The sequence below is a fragment of the Nannobrachium achirus genome (genome assembly GCF_963921795.1).
Source record: "Nannobrachium achirus genome assembly, chromosome: 24".
Lineage (NCBI taxonomy): Eukaryota > Metazoa > Chordata > Actinopteri > Myctophiformes > Myctophidae > Nannobrachium > Nannobrachium achirus.
In genome coordinates this window covers 5,767,647-5,787,984 of record NC_137831.1, presented here as the reverse complement: position 1 = coordinate 5,787,984, position 20,338 = coordinate 5,767,647, and the positions used below count along the sequence as shown (strand labels likewise).

General features: G+C 45.0%; 1 protein-coding gene across 2 annotated transcripts in view; it reads right to left on the bottom strand.

The window, feature by feature from the left end:
* Positions 1–688: 688 nt before the first annotated feature.
* Positions 689–20,338, bottom strand: part of zc3h13 (zinc finger CCCH-type containing 13) — a 43,760-nt gene continuing 24,110 nt past the window's right edge. Inside the window, exons 17-28 of one of the 2 annotated variants that reach the window (XR_013961732.1) lie at positions 19,861–20,196; positions 18,816–18,939; positions 17,231–17,517; positions 16,214–16,588; positions 15,481–15,789; positions 12,315–12,753; positions 10,685–11,034; positions 8,765–8,908; positions 7,854–8,054; positions 6,122–6,285; positions 1,343–2,334; positions 689–1,303 (exon numbers count right to left, since the gene is read on the bottom strand). Coding sequence is in view for 1 of the 2 variants with exons in the window: in XM_080720710.1 (XP_080576836.1) it covers positions 2,122–2,334; positions 6,122–6,285; positions 7,854–8,054; positions 8,765–8,908; positions 10,685–11,034; positions 12,315–12,753; positions 15,481–15,789; positions 16,214–16,588; positions 17,231–17,517; positions 18,816–18,939; positions 19,861–20,196 (2,942 nt within the window). In the remaining variant the exon portion in view is untranslated. Of the gene's footprint in view, positions 2,335–6,121; positions 6,286–7,853; positions 8,055–8,764; positions 8,909–10,684; positions 11,035–12,314; positions 12,754–15,480; positions 15,790–16,213; positions 16,589–17,230; positions 17,518–18,815; positions 18,940–19,860; positions 20,197–20,338 lie in introns of both variants that reach the window. The other variant, XM_080720710.1, reaches the window with a different exon arrangement.

Here is a 20,338-nt window from a genome sequence, read left to right as displayed (position 1 = left end):
GTGGGGAGGCGTGGGATGCGGGGCCGTGTTAACGATGGGTCGTTCCGTATCGCAGTGCTGGACCTCTGGGGGTGGGGGGGTGGGGGGGGGAGGGCATGGGGGGGTAGTGTGCAAGTCTCTATAGAGGGCTGATCAGTCATTTTTTCAGTTCCTCTACCAGTGATGTCATTACGTGCGCATCCCGCATCAAAAACTCATTCAAGTCGCCCAGGGACTCATTCGTGTCATGGTCCTGGGGTCCCGGGGATGCGCCTCCATTGGAGTCCATGTCAAAATAATTTACCGGGTCGCGGTAAAAGAAAAACATTTTAAAATTCCACAGACACCACCATTGTTCATGGGTGAAAGCATCCTACTTTACCCTACGTTAACACAAAGTCTTAAACAGGCGATAGAAACGTCAATGTTTTGATTCCACTGACGTCCGACGCCATTTTGCGCGCCCAAATTCATTAGGGGCACATGTTTTAGTAGTTTTAGTAGTTCTAAGTTCAAGCATTAGCCAAATTGTAAAATACATATAAGAAATAGGCAAACATTTTGAAAATAGCCGATCTACAAGCTCACAGCGCTCGAAAACATTGTATTGAGGACTCATAAAACTTTTCTGGGACCCATTTGAATGACCACCTGTGGGTCCCGGGACCCATTACATTGAAAACCTAGTAACATCACTGCTCTACATTGTCAAACATTAAAAACAAGAATAATACATGGTAGTGTAACACTCTTAAGAACACCGTTGTTAAACCCCCCACAGCCAACGCGTGTAACAACCTACATTCGGAGGGAGGAATAGTTTGGCAGTGCTCTTTGCTCAGTGGAAATCGTTCCTTCTTCAAGTCTCTTCAGGATTTTTCAGTGCCTTCGGTACGCGGTTACACGTCACTGTGTGACAGAGAGTCTGTGTGAATGCCAATGATAAAACAGACAAAGCCCAAAGACAGCACGCTATTTGGAGGATGAGCAACACTACGGTAGTCCTCGCGCCAAAAGCAAACAGAACAGACCCACGAAGGGGACGAAATGAAACCTCTCTATAAACCCTTTAATGCAACGTTTCTTTTGTAACTTAAAAATGCACAACATGAAAGCAAAACATTCATCACTTTTTGAACATGGTTAAGCACAGCGGCAAATAGGCAAAGCTCATCTAAAACGTATAAAATGCACACAAAAGAAGACATTATTTCAGGGTTTGTTTTATGTCTTTTTGCTGTACACGTTTCCTTTAATTGATTCAGCATACAAGGCCTCTGTAAACCTCCATAGGCTAAACATATCCAATAGTCTCTATTTAAACCTCCATAGGCTAAACATATCCAATAGTCTCTATTTAAACCTCCATAGGCTAAACATATCCAATAGTCTCTATGGCACAGTTCTTTGCCACTCCGTCGAGAGAGAGAAAAATATAGATTAGCACAGACTGCAAACAAAACTAAAAATCTAACTACGTTTGCTTTATTTTCTTCCCATCATTTAAATATGAGGAGAACTTTGAAACTTCATCTAAAAAAAAAAGGGACAGAAAAAGGGCTTATCTGTTCTTTTGATTTCATGCATTTATCTTTTTAACCCATTTAGGGCTTGGAATTATTTTATGCTTTAGCTATTGAAAGATAGCAGATATACAAGCTCACAGTGTGGCTGCGAGCTTGTAGATCTGCTATTTTTTGAAAAATTGTGAAATCTTTTGCAAATCTTTGAATATATATTTTTGTAAAGCGAACATTTGTAACTAAAATATTTGCTTCTGGCGGGATGGGGGGGTCCCTGGGACAACATACTGTGAGATGGGGGGTCCACGGCCAAATACGTGTAATTTTGGGGGTCCTCGACACGAAAAGGTTTGAGAACCACTGATTATTTGGAAGACGTTTATAGAATCGGGGGTCAAAAAATATTCAAAGACTTTAGGCACCCATTTTCAAGATCTTTCAAAAACAGCAGATCTACGAGCTCGCAGCGCGGCACTCGGTGCCGCGCTGTGAGCTTGTATATCTGCTGTTTTTCACCAGCTAAAGCATAAAACGACGGTTAAAGTGGTTCAACTCGAACGTGACACATATTTGCCCTGGTCTGATTGGTTAAACTGGGTTGAGGGGGTCCCTGGCCCTCTCAGGACAGGCAGACCTCGGCCTTACAGATGGGGGGCGGGGCCGCGGCCGTGGCGACGTCGGCCGGCGGGGCGGCCGGCCCGCTGCCGCCGCCGTCGGCCCTCTCTGGCGCCGCCAGCTGGCCGGCCATGGTCCTGCGGAACAGACGCATGCTCAGCTGAATGAGGTCGTTGTCCACCACGGGAGCGCTGGGGTACATCTGCTTGGTCAGACCCTGAAACATGGAAGCACAGAATAAACACATTATTACTTAACTCTTTTACTGCTTCGGACGTTCCCGTTCGCCCCAATTTTGACCCTAGCTCGTTGCCAATACCAACGCTCGTTCATTTACTTACTTTTGATGACTGTAAGCTGATAACTGGTTCAGTAAAAACATCTCCCCTAACGCTGCTCTAAAATTTCCAGCGCACGTACAATAATGGAGTCCCAAATCACTTCCTGGCTGTTTTCTGTGGATCTGATCTAGAAATGCATTTCTATGCTCTGAATGGACGGCTAGCGGAGCGGCCCAATTGACATTCATTCTTTGCATAAGGCTGCCCTCTGCCGCCAGCTTGGCTAAAGTACACATATAATAGGTCCAATGAAAAAACAAATCGTTTGGAAATAATCAATAAATCTTTTTCTATAACATCGCAAATGTAAGCTGCTTTTTGCTGGCACCAGCCCCAATAAATAAATAATAAATCTGGCAGTAGAACTGTTAATACCAGTAAGATGCCATCTGGACAGTGATGTATATCAATTTACAATTTAGGCATTTTTAGCAGAAGCTTTTAAAGGAAGGGTAACAGAATGGGCTCTACTTTGTCTCCAATTAATTGTGATATAATTGTGAAAATATTTGCCAATGCAACTATACCCTGAAAGGGTTACTATTCAGAGCTGTAGGGAGAAGGCGGTCTCAACTCCCGAGGCACCGCCCAGCCGCCTCGGAAAGTGACGAGCAGAAACAGCGTGTCACTTGAGGAATGTTGGTCACGTGACCCAATGGAAGTCGGTGGAGAATTGGACGTGGGAATTACGATATATATATCCTAATAATACAGTAAATACATAACTTTGTCAGCGACGATGACCAACGATATGTATGCTATCACACGTTGTGTCATGTTTTGTAATTGTCCTGACTGATTTCGCTGTATTCATGCTGAAGCACAGCTCGCACGAGTCAAAGACTTTCTACAGTCGCGAGGGGCGGGTCTTAACTTCGCTCCAGGCTTTGTGGACAGCGGCTGCTGTTCGCTGTTCATGCCGCGATGAGAGGTTCATGTGTGGGATGAACAAGCCATTGTGACTCGGTGATTTTTATGGAGCTTTTCTTTCCCGGGCCGTTTCTGGGACAAATCATCATGACAAAATAAGATAAATAGGGGACAGCCGGACAGGGCGACTATTTGTGAGGATAAGTTAATAATAATTAGAAGATAGAGTTAAAATAAAACATTAAACCAAGCACTTTGACCGAGGCTTGCGCTCGCATCTAGGCTTGCATCTACGCTGGTGACTCGTGTGTAAAGTAACTAAGTAGCCAACATTTACTCAAGTACTAAACCAAGCACTTTGACCGAGGCTTGTCATCATTGTGAGTGGATGAGAGCCGCTCGCCCGCTCGCATCTACGTGCAGCCTGCTAGTGAGTCGAGTGTAAAGTAACTAAGTAGCCTACATTTACTCAAGTATTGATGTACTTTGAGGCGGAGATAGCCGCGACCAGCTCTTCTTCTAATCGGCTCGCCTGCAGTCGGTATCTAAGTAGGCTACATTTACTCAGATACTGTACTTAAGTAGGGCCCTACAATTTTGAGGTATTTTTACTTTACTGGAGTGTTTTACATTTTCAGTACTTTTATTTCTACTCCACTTCATCTCAAAATAAATCATTGTAGGCTACTTTTACTCCACTGCAGTTATTTAAAAAAAGTTATTAAAAATACTTTGTTTAATTATTATTACAAACCATTCATTAATCACTATATATACATCGGCCATTTGAAATTAGCCGATCTACAAGCTCACAGTGCGTGACGGACATTTTCTTGTAACGGTTTATTTCTACATTGTAGTATCGATACTTTTACTTGTTGATACTTTTACTTGAGTACAAAATATGAGTACTTCTTCCACCGCTGCGCTGTCAGTCCGTGCAGCCGTGCTGACAAGTAAACGGCGGGGGGGGGGGGGGGGGGGGGGGGGAGAAATGGGCGTGTCCAGCTTCCATTTCACCGAGACAAGAGGGCAAGAGAGATTCTCTTGTTTTCGTCATTTTCACGCGACAACTTTATTTCCGAAGTTATTTCCCAAAATGGCCACAGTTGGTCTTATTAATTTATAAACCTCAAATGTAACTATGTATTCTCAAACTAATATGACTCAAATATATGTAAAAAATACTTAGGGGGACCTTTAGAGACATGTGTCGACAGTTTTACAAGGCAAATTTCATGGTGCCTACACTTTAATCCAAAGCCACTTACAATAAGCAGGTAATACATCAATATAATAAGCAAGATAATATGTCAGTAAATCAACAACAATATAACAAATGCATAGGAATATCAATCTATCTAGAAAAACAATAGCATGGGGAGACCACGCACCTAATCAGTAAAGAATACTTTTCAAAAACCTAAAAATGCTATCTATCTTCATGTGTGGTCATCGAGGGAAGGGAGAGTGTTACAGTAGTGTTATGGGTTTAGGAGGAGTCTGAGGGGGTAAGTCTTCAGGCTACGGCGGAAGCTAGAGAGTGAGTCTTTAGTTCTAAGTACGACAGGGAGTTTATTCCACAGTTTCGGGGCCAGGAAGGCAAATTATATGACCAGTTACCCATATGGAGACTCCTGGAGATACTGTATGCTGTGAGAGCCCAAACATGGTTACTCAGTGACTCATGTGAAAGTCCTATGACGTCTATGACATCTGACATACAATCCCTTTTATGCCCATATATGGAGATCCCTGTCGGTAGAACCAGCCACACAGATATGGGCTGTCTTGACCATATATGGATTATGTTAGTGTGGTGGTATGTGGCTGATGTGGCCTCCATATATGGGCATTTCCATATTAAGTCCTGTTAGATATGGGCTTAATATTGATGCCATCAAGGATCCCCATATATGTTCATAAAAGGGATTATGTTAGCGTGGTCCCCCTGACATCACAGTGATGTCACGGACGGAGACATGATGTGCCGTTTCTCACACTAATAAAGCTAGTAATTTAACTACTACTGAAATAGAAGATATACAAGCTCACAGCGCAGTAACCGAGTGCCGCGCTGTGAGCTTGTAGATCTGTATTTTTGCTTTTAATCGTGAACATTTTGTGCAAGTCTTTGAATATTCTGACACGATTCTACAAATGTCTTCTAAAGTCAGTGGTTGTCAAACTCTTTCATGTCAAGGACCCCCAAAATTACATGTATAGGGCTGCGGACCCTCATCTCAAAATATGTTGTTCCAAACTTTTCCAAAACGTATCCAGAATATTTAACCCGATTTCCAGGACTATATAACAATAATTCAGTTCAATAACAAGTCGCTTAATCCTATGCGCAATGCCCAAAGACAGGTAGTGTATGCCAGTGGTTCTCAACCTTTTCAGGCCATGACCCCCGAAATAATCATATTTGAACCCAGGCACCCTGACGAGCACTAAGAGTTGAGGAATTTTTTATAACGCGGTTTATTGTGAAAATAGCCGATCTACATGCACACAACGCCTCGCGTTGCGAGGCGTTGTGAGCATGTAGAACTGCTATTTTCACAATTTCTGCCTCTAATATTTGACAATTTGGCCAATGTTTAATTTGTCATTTCAGAGGTATTAACAAAATCAATAACCAAAGACAATGCATAGCTATTTTTTCCAGGACCTTCCAGGACCCTTGATCAATTCCAAAACTTTTCCAGTACTGGAAAAATATTTTTCTAATTTCCTAGCTATACAACCATCTGTTTTTAAAATGAAAGGGGTGTAGAGCGTAGCGGCCACCTTGTCGTTCTTCAGCAGCTGCCTACGGATGGCGAAGTCCCTGCGTGCGCACAGGGCCTTGCAGCAGGGCCCCAGGTTCCTCAGCAGCCCCGCCCGCTCCACGCGCCTGTTCAGGGCCGCCATGTTCAGAGCTCCCAGGTCGTGTTCAAACAGCTTCTCTGCTTCTGGAAGGGACAGAGAGAACAGCACACTTTACACAAAACTAGAGTCAATGTGAGCTTGTAGATCGTCTATTTTCAAATGGCCGAAATGTATATATAGCCAGAATGTATATAGTGTTGAGGTGAATTGTAATTATAATCAAAATCTACAAAGTAACTATAGTAACTAAAATGAGCCAGTCTTTTGAACGGATCTTTGAAAGGAAGGGATCCCAGAGATCCAGCTCACTTCAAAGAGCCATAATTCCCATCTCTAACACAAACACAAAACAATGCAATTTTTATTTATAGAGGGTATGCATGTGTGACATCATCAGTGGCAAACAACTACTTTCTGGTCTTGACAGCCCATACATCCAAACAGAAAAGTCCTATCTGATTGCAATAAACAACGTTAAACGACATTTAACTCACTTTTCCACTCAGTTTGCCATTCACTTTATGCATGCGCAAACCCTCTATAGCACTTCACAAGATCAGTAGGGCCGATACTTAAGTTATTTGGTACAACAACAGTAAGTCTTTTAGTGAGGATTTTAGTTAATCCAACAGTGTTTGGTGAAATAGATTTGCACTTAAAGGACCAGGTCACCTCTGGGACAACCAGATCTTATTTTATTGTTGTGTGGGACACGATCAACACAATCCTGAGTTATTTTTTGTGTTCAATCTGTGTTTTTAGATATGTTAGTATTTCAGCATGCTACAACTGGTCATATGATGCATTTTGCATCATATGACCAGTTGTAGCATGCTGAAATCGGCTGAAATACTAAAATATCTCAAAACACAGATTGAACACAAAAAATAACTCAGGATTGTGTTGATCGTGTCCCACACAACAATAAAATAAGATCTGGTTGTCCCAGAGGTGACCTGGTCCTTTAATGATGAAGTCCATTTACAGACCTACTGCAGTGCCAACTGTAAACCACTGTACGCCGCCTCAACAGAAAATGATAGTGTATAGCATGATGGGTCTGCAACGTTTTTGACATGATGTGCTATTCTTTTTCTTCATAGTCATAACATAACTTTTCTTTCTCTTCTTTTGAAATATTTTCTTTCAGTTCAGAGTTTGAATGTAGAATTATGGGTGTCACAGCCCCACTAAAAGGAACCCCAATATGAACTAAGATAGCGAATCTGCTGCACGAGCATCCCACACCACCCAGGTATATCTGTGTCCAGCTTACAGAGAGACATCTCTCTTTACCTTTGGGGTCAGGGTTAAGCCTCGATCAGAGTCGACTCCGCGGTGGAACTCTAACCACCGCGGTGTAGTCTTTTTGAGTCATGAAACTACAACGTTACGTCATTCCTCACGGGGAAGAGCTTTCCACCGAGAGTCCCGACACATCTCTCTGTTTTCTGTTTACTATCAGACAGATCGGCTCTTCACCCCGTTCACTGATTGGTCGATCTAGACCAGTCAGTCACGGTGAATGGACTATGATGGCCTTCACTTATTTTCTGACTTGAGGTGGAAAGCTTTCCACCTCAAATTTGCGGTGGATAGCTCTTCACTGCAGACTCTGATAGAGGCTGGTTAGGGTGAGACCTCTCCTTACCTTTGGGGTCGTCCAGCTCTGCCTTGCACACCTCCCTGACCTGCTCCAGGAGCTCGGGGCCGGCCAGGCGCTTGGACACGCCGGCCCGGAGGAGCACGGCCCCCGGGGTGAAGCGCAGCAGCGCCGCACCGGGGGTCCGGGGCTCCTGCTTCTGCTTGGGCATCAAGCTGGACCAGTCCACGTCGATCACATCCACAGGACCTGGAGGAAGAGACACACCCACAGGTTCACTCCAAAGTTCTAGCTTTATACTCTTACACTGCGGCAGTGGCCGCTTGGCAATCGGAAGGTTCCCAGTTCGATCCCGGGCTCCCCCAGAGTTACTGTCGAAGTGTCCTTGAACAAGACTCTGAACCCTTAGTTGCTCCCGATGAGCAGGTTGGTGGTTGCATGGTTTCCTCTGCCATCGGTGAATGAATGTGTGAGAGAATGGGTGAATGTAATGCACTATCTCTGTAAAGAGCCTTGGATAAAGGCGCTGTATAAATGCACCATTTACCATTTACACTGCATTCATTTTCTTGTTTTACTTTTATACAAATAATTGTGATTAACAATTTAATTGCGTTTTTGTCGCGAGGATGTGTTTGTAATGACAACTAGTAACACATTCATAAATGTAAAAAAAATAAAAAAATAAAAAAAGAATTGACCGCAAAACAAATAGTGTAATATTGATAGGCTTATAGGCTCCATTCTATGCTATGAGAGCTGCTGGGTTCTGCTGGGGAAACTGGACAACAGGGGCATTTCTGCCTAATAGACCCCATGGACAGTCTTTTGGGATCAATATAAGTAGGAAAATGAGCCTAGAAGTTATTTAGGGCAGAGTTTTCCTTTAAAACACATAGTAAATGGTCCCGTGTGTGTGTGTGTGTGTGTGTGTGTGTGTGTGTGTGTGCGTGCGTTACCTGTGATCTTGTCCTCTTCCTGCGTCTCCTCTTTCTTCTGGCTGTCTGCCAGGATCTCGTCCAGTTCATCGTCACTGATTGGTTCGTACTCCTCTCCGCCCGACGCCGCCGACTGGCAGTCCTCCTCCTTACCATCGTCCTCTCCTGAGCACACAGACACAGGGTTCACACACACTTTAACAACGCTTCTTCAAAACATCTCCACAGGTTTTCCAATGTCCATGTTCAGGCGTATAGCAGTGCAATGATGAGACCCTTAAACCAGTGTGCTAATAGCCTCGGGATCCACACTTTTCAAGAAAGAAAATCCTGGGATAGCGTCCCTGTATCTGTGGCTCATGACATTTTAATTGTATAAATAAATGTATCCGTTCAGATATTTTATTTTACATCAGTATTGTTCATGTGAACTGGTTTGTTTAGGCTTATCCATTATACTTATAAAATCACAATGATTTATGACTCGTTTTCCACCACGGATCACTTTCTCATTTACTCAAAGCAGACAGCAGCAGGAGTCATGTTCCCTGCTGCGACCATTCCAGACGTCGGAGGAGCCGAGGTGTACGATTTTACTGTACACTGTACTTTTTCTTTCTTTTCTTACTTCTTTGTAACTTTGTAAATAACATTAAACTGCTGTGCTGCCTCCGGGCGACTGATTTCCACCCTTGGGATAATAAAGGTATCGATCTATCTATCTACAAAATGAGAAACAGCCAATTGAAAAATGGCAAAAATAAAAAAACCTACAATTTAGTTTTTTGACGATCTTTGTCTATGACATAATGGTTAATTTCAGGTGATCCAATTAAAGAATGTAATGTATAAGAATGACTACTCAGGTCATACGTTTCTCTCTCCCCACAGACAGTATATACACTTGTAGAATTATGTATTTAAAGGGTACTCCAAAAATTAAGAAAAACCTTGGTGAATGGAAGCAAAAATATGTCCACAAACCATAGAGGTATACAGTAATATAATAGAGGGCAGTGGCGTTTGAAGCACCCGGAAAACTGCCAGAAGTACCTCGATCGGCCTAGATAAGTAGCATAATTTTGCAGAAGTCTTGAGCACCGAGCAGGCACCCTGTTTTCTATCTGTTCAGTGTTATGACCATGACAACATGCTGGCTTCTATTGGAATCCAAATTACTTAAGTCTGAGAACTTTAAGCCATTTAGGCCTGAACGGAAATCTGTGTCACTTTAGAATTTGAACCTCTTTAACCATAATTTTATGCTTTGACTATTAAAAAAATAGCAGATCTACAAGCTCACTGCCGCGCTGCGAGCTAGTAGGTCTGCTATTTTTGAAAAATCTTGAAGATTTTTCCAAGACCCGATCCTATATCCTAACAGGTTTCTGAAATACGTTTTTATGTCAGTGGTGCTCAAACATTTTCAGGGCCCCCCAAAATGATATGTATTTGGCCACAGACCCCCCCCCCCCCCCCCCCCCCATCTCAAAATATTTAGTTCCAGGGACCCCCAGAAGCAAAATCGGAGTTACAAATGTTCGCTTTAAAGATTAGTTTTTTAGGGTTTTATGCCTTTATTGATAGGACAGTAGACTGACAGGAAATGGGGGGAGATGGTGAGAGACACGCGGCAAATGTCGTCCGGATCGGGAATCGAACCGGCGACGCCGCCAGGTATCCATGCCTATGTGGCAATGCCTAAGTGGTATGCGCCTGGACCAGTAGGCCAGCAGGCACCCCACAAGCGTTCGCTTTAAAAATATATATATATTCAAAAATGTGCACACATTTTCATGATCTACAAGCTTGCAGCACGGCACTCGGTGCCGCGCTTCGAGCTCGTATATCTGCTATTTTTTCAATAGCTATAGTATAAAATAATTCCTAAATGGTTTTTAATCCGTGCATATCTGACCATCCCTGCTCTCCCAGACCTACCGTCCACACTGTCAGGTTTGTCCACGGGGAGGCGCTGTTGCTCCCCCATAGGGAGGGGGTGGTGGTGGTGGTGGTGGCTGTTCCCCGGCCTCTCCGCCTCCAGGCCGAAGGCCTCCCGGGGCAGCAGGGGCTCGTAGTCGGGCCTCAGCATCATGTCCCCTCCTCCTCCTCCCCCTCCTCCCCCCCGGCCGGGGCCCCGGGGCCCCTCGCCAGCATGAGGCCCCGGCATGTCCAGCATCATCATCATGCGCTCCCTGTGGGGGTCGGGCCGGCCGTCACGCTCCCTCTCGCGCTCCCTCTCGTGCTGCTGCTGGAGCAGCAGGCCCTCGGGGAGCAGGCGCTCTCTCTCCCTGGAGACACACAGAGAGAGAGAGAGAGAGTTGGGACATTTTCGCTTGTCAATTTCATCGATTTCTTTTTGTCATTGAACCCTGGAACTTATAAATCAAAATTGCACTTCTGTTTGCCTTTTAAAGGGGTCATTACATAAAAATAAAAATAAAATAATAATAATAAGGCTCAGAAAAGTGAGTTCATTTTCCCCTGGACTAACGCATCGTCATCCAGGGGAGGATGTGGTTGTAGGGGAGGGTGTATCACCTTTGATGCCCCCTGTGGACAATATGCCTTCCGGTTGGTTCCAAGATTTCTAGCGGAAGTGCTGCGTTTAACGGAAGTTACGTTAGGGGAAAACCGGGGAAGCTCACTTCCTGGGAAGCTCACACGGCAACGCTTTATGCCTTATATTGTCACCAGGCTTTTCTCTTCGCAGATGAGTAAAGCCTGGCTACGCGAGGCTACCTTTGATGTTACTTTCCACTGTGTTTGCATCGTTCCAATGCACCATTTACCAGTTCAGTTGTTTCGTTCACCCTCACCTACAACCACCTCCTCCCCTGGATGATGATATGTACATCCAGAGGCAAATTAACCCACTTTTCTGAACTTATGTTCCAAAAACCACAGAATATTGAATGTTTGGGGTGTAATTGAGGTAAGGAAACAACAGACACAGGGCAGATATTACAATTAACTCAAATATGCAAAGAAATAACTGACAATGACCGCTAAACATCATCAAAATAAATAACGCGAGTGGCCATATTTAATCATTTTATACTTAAGATACAACGTGGAGATCTGATCTGCTCTCTCAAATACATTATTTATCATATACATGAATGGAAATTACTCAGTCGCAGTTACAATCAAAACCTCCACCGTCTGTCTGTCACACGTCACACTTTTGCCCTACTCATACAGTATCTCCGCCACCGTTGCCCCGATCCATGCCAAACTTTGCACACACAATCATTGGCTGCCAAACCACCTAATTTCTCACATGCCCCTCTTCTAGCGCCACCATGAGCCCCATTCTTGCAAAACTATTTTTTGGACACTGCTCCTACAGATTTTGCCCTATTTTGCCTACGCAAAGCGCTACACAGTATCTCTACAGTCATGTCATCAACATGGATCTGTCCCAGTTCCAATATTCCCTCCTGATTGGCTACCACTGCCTTCTAAAGTTTGTGTATGCAACCTGCCGGTCGCTTATCTATCTCCCCGATTAGGGAGTCTTACTGGTTTAGATATTATGTTATAATAACTGTGACATAGCGGCCCCTACCTCTCCCGCATGTCGCGCTCCCTCAGTAGAGGCTCTCGTCCCGGCCGCATCAGCAGGGGCTCGCGGCGGTCCCGTCCCCCGCCGGGACCCCACTCCCGTGGCTCGGGGGGCTCCCAGTCCCTCTGGGACTGCGGGTGCTGGGGGTGGGGGTGCGGGTGGGGGTGAGCAGGGTTCTGCTGCTGGAGCAGGAGCAAGGGGGGCTGTGGCTGGAGCCCCTGCTGCTGCTGCTGCTGCTGCAGGGGGAGGGGGGTCCCTGTCTGCTGCGGACCCCCTCCTCCCTGGGGCCGGAAGTCCTTCCTGTCCCGCTCCCGCTCAAACTGCTCCCTCTCGCGCTCACGCTCCCGGCTGTCGTAGGAGCCGGCGCGGGAGCGCGAGCGGCCCTGGCGCTCAGAGTCCGGGGAGCTGCGCCTGGAGCTGTGGCTGCGAGAGTCCTGACGGTCTGCAAGAACAGGGGGAGAGGAGACGGAAGATTCTGGTTTAGCGTTGTCAGGCGGAGACAGCCGTTCACTAACCCAGGGGTTTTCAAAGTGGGTGACGGGGCACCCTGGGGTGCCGCGACGGCAGTCCAGGGGTGCCGCGAGATAATTCGATAATATTTGGAATTTATATGGACACTTGAAAAAATATTTGGTATCATTTTAAACTTGAAGTACAAAGTTATTTGCATTAAGTTCTAACCAAAATGGCTATTATCTCAATGTTTTCCTCGCAACATAATCACTAAAATATCGTCACTGCCGGGCAGAAACCTCGGCTCGTATCTCCAAGTTTCAAATGTGTACGTGTGCTTTTGGTAAAGCAAAGCCCTGCTTCATCATACAAGAATGTCGCACAAAACTAGTGAAAACAGCCGATCTACAAGCACACAACGCCTCGCGATGCGAGACGTTGTGTGCTTGCAGATCGGCTGTTTTCACTAGTTTTTATAGATGATGATGATGATTACAAAACGAACAGTTTTGGACATAAAAGGTTTCCACCCGACAACGACGATATGCTATAAATATAAGGTGCTGGGAGTGAAAGTTATAATGTAGGGGTGCCTTGGATTAAAACAATATTTATGGTGTGCCCTGAGACAAAAATGTTTGGGAACCCCTGCACTAACCCACTTATACGTTATTTTACCTTTAAAGCTGTGAAAGGTAAAGCCTCCGTGTAATTTTAGTTGTTGCAATATATTTTTTTGTAAATTAACACATTCCATGGCATGCCGAGATCCCTCTTTCTAAATATAGCACTTTTGTGCCAAAAAAGAGATCTCTTTTCGTTTTCGGTCACTAGATGGTGCTGTTCACTAATCTATGAGTCGGCAATGGCTTCTGTGTGCCCTGCAGTCGCTGGGACAGTATTTTTTTGCAGGTCCTTCAGTCCGAATGCAGTGAAGTTACTAGGTTTTCAATGTAATGGGTCCCGGGACCCACAGGTGGTCATTCAAATGGGTCCCAGAAAAGTTTTATGAGTCCTCAATACAATGTTTTCGAGCGCTGTGAGCTTGTAGATCGGCTATTTTCAAAATGTTTGCCTATTTCTTATATTTAATTTACAATTTGGCTAATGTTTGAACTTAGAACTAGGATTTCTAAATACACTAGGCTACAGCCATTTAATTATATTTATATCACTGGGACCCCAATTTATATTAAATGTTAAAATACTAGAGTACAAATGGAACAGGTCCATTTGGTTCCATTTGTTCACCGAGTTACAGACCCATAAAGTTCTATTTGGTTCCTAACTATCATTTATCTGGGGACCCCCTGGAACTCCCTCAAGGACCCAGGACCCCACTTTGAGAACCACTAGTGAAAATATAGCAACTTAAGTAGAAGAAGTAAATTATTTTAACATGGACTCCAATGGAGGCGCATCCCCGGGACCCCAGGACCATGACATGAATGAGTCCCTGGGCGACTTGAATGAGTTTTTGATGCGGGATGCGCACGTAATGACATCACTGCGAATGTATCAAAACAGTATAATGGTAGTATGAGTCAACAGAAAAAAAGAGTGTTTTTGATGAATCCATCATGATTAGGACAACTTTGTTTTATTTACAACAAGGGTTCATATTTTAGATAGTTATTAAAGAATATAAAAGATGAGTTAAAATGTTTTAATTTACTCCTTTCTATCGTTTTAGAGATTTTAATTATTTTGATTTCAGTATGTGGGGGCATGCGTACAAGTGGCTAAATATGTCTTTTTACACAGAATAAGCCCATTCTCAAGATGATAGACGATAAAATTATAAAATGACTCGGTGCCGCCAGGTCTGCAAGAACTGGGAGAGGAGACGGAAGATTCTGGTTTAGTAGTCAGGCAGAGGCAGCGGTTCACAAGGATTAAATGGATTTAAAAGTGTATGTGAAAAATTAAAAATCGTTCTCAACTGAAGTGGAAGGTGGAAAGTGGAAGGACAACAATGATATCGTTATTATAGTTAGTGTGGTTGCCCCGCAGGGCAACACACTATTGTGATTGTGATTGGCACAGCCTTTCTCTCTAAGGGTTTTCCCATTGGATGATGTGTCTGAGGTACTCATCATCTGATGTAACCATTCACCCAATCAGACATCACAAGCATCCCCGTATATATACACCTTGATATTGGCTCCCCATTAGAGTCAACGACAACCACACTTGCAATTTCCAAATGCATCTTTCTAGTTATATAGTTCTATAACTTTGCCCTGTGGGAATGACGCTTTATACCTTTAAAGGTGATACACCATGAAATTTCACTTTTCCTATTTTAAAACCTTTTTTTGGGGTTCCACTAGCACCTTCTATCCTCACAAAGTCCCATTTCTGACCGTTGTCTTTCTCTGGTTTTGGGAAGGTGGAGGTTAAAAGCATCCCACGGGTTCTCAAAACAGGCTGTCCAGATTTGCTGCCGTTGCTGACGTCATCGACGGTTGTTTTTGAAGAAAAAGAAAAAAAAAATTCAACACATTTTTTTGGGTACTGCAGGTGGTACTGCAGCTGAAAATGCTCTGAGAGCCATTCAAAATGAGAGATGCTCTCTATTCAGGAGTGGTAATTTAGCCTCAAACCTTTTGAAAAACGTTTTTTTGGGACATAAACAATATGACATAAATACTTTTTAAATGCATGGTGTATCACCTTTAAGCATCACAGTGCATGTGTGTGTGTGTGAGTCTACCTGACGAGGTGCTGCGGCTGGGCTCTCCCCTCCTCAGCTGGTCGATGCGACTCTTCCTCTCTGCGCCGGGCGGCTCTCCCCCCGCCGCGGCCGCCCTGCCGTCCCTGGCGTCGCGCGGCTCCCTCTCGCGCTCTCTCTCGCGCTCCCTGTCGCGGGAGGAGGAGGAGTTGTTGGCGGCGGGCCCCGGCAGCCTCCCGCGGCGGGCCCTGGGCCCCTGGGGGTCCTCGCCCACCCGGTGGGCCGACTCGTTGGAGGGCGAGCGCAGGCGGCGCGAGGCGGAGCCGGAGCGGCCTCCTCCTCCACCTAGGGCTGTCACCATATGACATTTTACATGACGATTAATTGTCACTCAAATAATTGGCGATTAACGATTTAATTGTGTTTTTTGTCGTTGATAATTACATTTCTGTTTGGCTTTTAGGCTTTGAAGTTGCACATGGTAGATATGACACATAACCTAAATATACAAAGAAATTACTGACATATTTGACAACTTACTACTTAAAAAATAACTTTGATAGTGGAAATAGCCGATCTACAAGCTCACAACGCGTCGCGATGCGACGCGTTGTGAGCTTGTAGATCTGCTATTTCCAAAATTTTTGACCTTTTTTTTTTAAATATATGAAAATTTTTCAACATGGAAACGATTATGACGATTATGAAAAATAATCACGATTATGTCAAAAAAAATCACGATTAGACGATTATGTAATAATTGTGACAGCCCTACCTCCTCCCCCGGCGGCGGCGGCGGCGGCGCCGCGGCTCTGGTTGCTGCCCATGCTGCTGCTGCGCGCAGGGTGCTGCTCGGCCGGGGGCTTGCGCAGCAGCGGCTGGGACATGAGGGGCTGAGGGGTCCCCAGCAGCATGGGGGGCTCCTGGGGAAGCAGCGGGGCGATGAGGGGCCGGCCGGGCCCTCTGCCGTCCCGGACCCCTCCTCCTCCTCCTCCCGGCTGGAGCCCTAGGAGACCCCCTCCTGACCCTGGCCCTCCTCGCCTGGGCTGCTGAAGCTGCTGCTCAGTGGGGGTTCTGTCAGCGGGCAGCGGGGGAGGCGCGCTGGCCATGGCCGATTCCACACCTCCTACTCCTCCTCCAACACCTAGGACTGTTCATTATCAGAGTTTAAGTTGACCATGAATTGGCACGCGAATTAACTGCCATTAACGATTTGATTTATTTGTGTTCTTGGCTTTGAACATATTAACAAAAACAAGGCCAGAAGCAAAATGGAGGTCTATTCTCCATTGACTCCTGTTCAATACTGTAAAAAACATAAAACATAAAAACGTCTCTTCTGAATACAGAGCAAATAACGTTGAAAAGGCAGAAAACCGCTCTTTTTCACGGCTACACTCAATCATGATGGTCGGCCCTGGTTAAGATTTTAGTTTTGCGACAGTTTGTAAAGAAACTGACCTCCATTTTAGAATGGTCAGATTACATAACATGCACACGCACGTGTCTTCCGGGGCATAAACGACAGTCTATGGTGGCAGACAAAATGTTAAGATGTGACAAATAAATTACTTGATGTATATTTAATCATTTCACACAATGTATTTTTTTTTATAAATGCGAAAAATAGCAGATCTAAAAGCTTCCAGCACGTCACTTTGTGGCACGTTGTAAGCCGCTTCTGCATTTTTTTTTTTACATTTGAAAATGTATGTACATTTTTCAGCATGGAAATGACGATTATGACAACCATGATCGGACGATCATTACGTAATAATGATGACAAGCCTACCTCCTCCTCCTGCTCGTTCCGGCCCGACCTCCTCGTCCGACCAGTCGCTGAAGTTGGCGTCCATCTTGGGGAGGAGCAGCGAGGAAGGCTCCACGTTGCCCCCGGCGCCGGCGCTCCCTAGCGCCCCCCGGTGTTCCCCGGGCCTCATGGAGGAGGGAGGCGGCGTGCGCGGCCCGCGCTTCCTCTTCCCCGCTGGCTGGTGAGCAGCAGGGTCCTCGTCAGACGCGTCCGACTCCCCGCCTCGGGACCTCTTCCTCTTCCTGTCCAGGGCCTTCTTCTTGGCAGGGCTGTGGAACCAATCATGACATTTTACCAGGGGCATAGTTCCGCCGATTTAAAATGAGCCCAATACGGTACTAAAACTTCCTATGATTGGCCGCTAGTTGCGCTGTTTTCCCCCTGGCCGGTTGCAAAAAGAATTGTTCTCCATTGGATCCCATTCATTTCCCCTTTTGTGTTCTAACCTTAATTAACATTTTCATAAATACTTTATGGTTCCTATCGCTAGTTAAAAATTGCCTTTCAATCACGATGATATGCGTTTTGTGAAAATAAGGTCTCATTTATGTTACAATCGATGATAAAGTTGCGGGGGGCGTGGCCAACTAAACTGATACCAGCCGGCTGTGTTCTTCTTCGTGTGCTGTATTTCGGGAGGCTCCGACCACATTCTCCCATGTATCCCTGCGGTTGCACGTGACCGTTTGCAGCCAATAGCCTCCCTCGTTTGCATTTCAATCTATGATGGCAACACCCATGCCAAGGACCCATATTGTGCGCTGCATAGAAACCAATGGCTTCGCTTTGTCCATATCTTTTATACAGTCTATGCATTTTACTTGACGGTTAATTGTCACACAGATAATTGAAATTGTGTTTCCGTTGTTGTACATGACATTTCTGTTTTGCTTTTGGCCTTCGTAAACTAAATGTGCAAAGGGCAGATATGACAAATAACACATTTAATTACTTTAAACTTAACAATAAACATTACTCGTGGGAAATAGCCGATCTACATGCGACGCGTTTTCACCTTTAGATCTGCTATTGTAGTTTTCTTTGAGCGGTGCTCCTGGAAGGAGCTTTAAGCTCCAACATTTGGCTTTGTCTGGGCTCTGAAGCGTGGCCTACATCAAAGTTTGTCACATTGGCTTCGCGGATCACTTAAAGGACCACCTCACCTCTGGGACAACCAGATCTTATTTTATTCTTGTTTGGGACACGATCAACACAATCCTGAGTTAATTTTTTGTGTTCAATCTGTGTTTTTAGATATTTTAGTATTTCAGCATGCTACAAAGCATGATGCATTAGATGATGCAATATCATGCAACAACTGGTCATATTGAAATACTAAAATATCTAAAAACACAGATTGACCATAAAAAAATAACTCATGATTGTGTTGATCTTGTCCCAAACAACAATACAATAAGATCTGGTTGTCCCAGAGGTGAGGTGGTCCTTTAATGAAAAGCACCGCTCCCTTCACACTTCTTTTGAATTTTTTTAACATGGAAAGATGATGGCGATTATGCAAAAAAAGTCATGGTGACTACCGGTATATGTAGTAATTGTGACCTACTTCTTGGCTCCTTTGCGGGGGGAGTGCAGCAGAGGTTGGGGTGGGGGTCCCTCTGACCCGGGGACGTTGGCTCCGGGGGGCTCTGGGTTGAAGCGGTCCGAGGCTGCTCCTCCAGGGATGAGGGCTGTAGGGAGAGATCACGACAGGTTTACATCAAGGAAGCCAGCACGACTACAACTCGTAAGCTTACAACACCTTACTTTGTGACACTTTGTAAGCTTGTAGATCAGCCATTTCTGCTACTTCGGGAAAATGTTTGAAAATGTATTGAATGTAACATTTTTCAACATGGAAACCAATTCTGGCAAAACTGCACTTAAAAACCCACCTCTTCAATATCACTTTCCCCATCTAACTCCACCTCCCCCTTATTTCTTCTTTCCACTGTTTCCATTTTAGTTATTCTTAAGTGTCCCCCCCCCCCTCAATAAAACGAATGGTTCTATGAATACCGGATAACAGCCAGAGGCAGTGTTTTCAACACCTTGATATCCAGGTGTTGGTAGGTATGAAATAGAACCTTTTTTATTTGTTTTGTCATGTTCCCCCATGTCATGTATTTGAGCTGTGGGTAGTGTAGCTCTTGATTGCATTATGTATTAATATTATGTTCTGTCTGCCTGTACGTATACTCAGTTTCTACCTCTCTTGTTGGTTGAGACATGCATACAACATACTGTGTAATAAGTTAGTTACTATGAAAATACAGATTGCACAGCCTTATTTGTTCTTAGGAATGTGAAAACCCCAAAGGCAGGTTTTTGAAAAGTGCACTACCATCTACCTCAAAAAGTTCTGTGTTTCTCTTTCAATTAAAATAAACATGTTTGCACTAAAAGCGTGGTATGGAATATCGATATTTTTTTCAAAATATTGTATTGAAGTTAGAAATCAAGTATCGTGACAACACTAAATCAAATCAAATGTAAAGTGTCTTTGGGAACAAAATACGTAGTTTGGGTATAAATTCGAGATGTTATTATGACGCCAATGCAAAAATAATAATCGCTATTATCTGAAATAACTGCGTCAGAACTGAACCCACCTCCTCCGAGGGGGACTCCTCCCCCTCCCCCTGGCTCCTCCTCCTTGCGTCCTTTCTTCTGGCCCTTCCTCTGGGACTTGTTCCTCTTCTTGCCCTCCTCATGGCCCTGGAGCTCCTCTGGGGGTCCCCCCGCGCCGGGGGGCAGGAGGAGCAGAGGGGCTGCCGAGGGGGTCCCCGAGGCCACGGCCACCGGCGGTGGCAGCAGCCCTAGCCCCCCTGGGGGGCTGGCCGGCTCCCTCTGGTGGTCCCTGCTGTGACTGCGGGCGTCGCGTAGGAGGGAGGAGCCTCCCGCCCCGCCCTCCGAGAGCAGGAGGTGGTCCCCGACTCCGACTCCTCCTAGGGGTGCAACCATTTAACCATTTAGGCCTGAACACAGTATGACGCAATATTTTATGCTTTAAATATAAAAAAATAGCAGATATACAAGCTCACAGCGCGGCACCGAGTGCCGCGCTGCGAGCTTGTAGATCTGCTATTT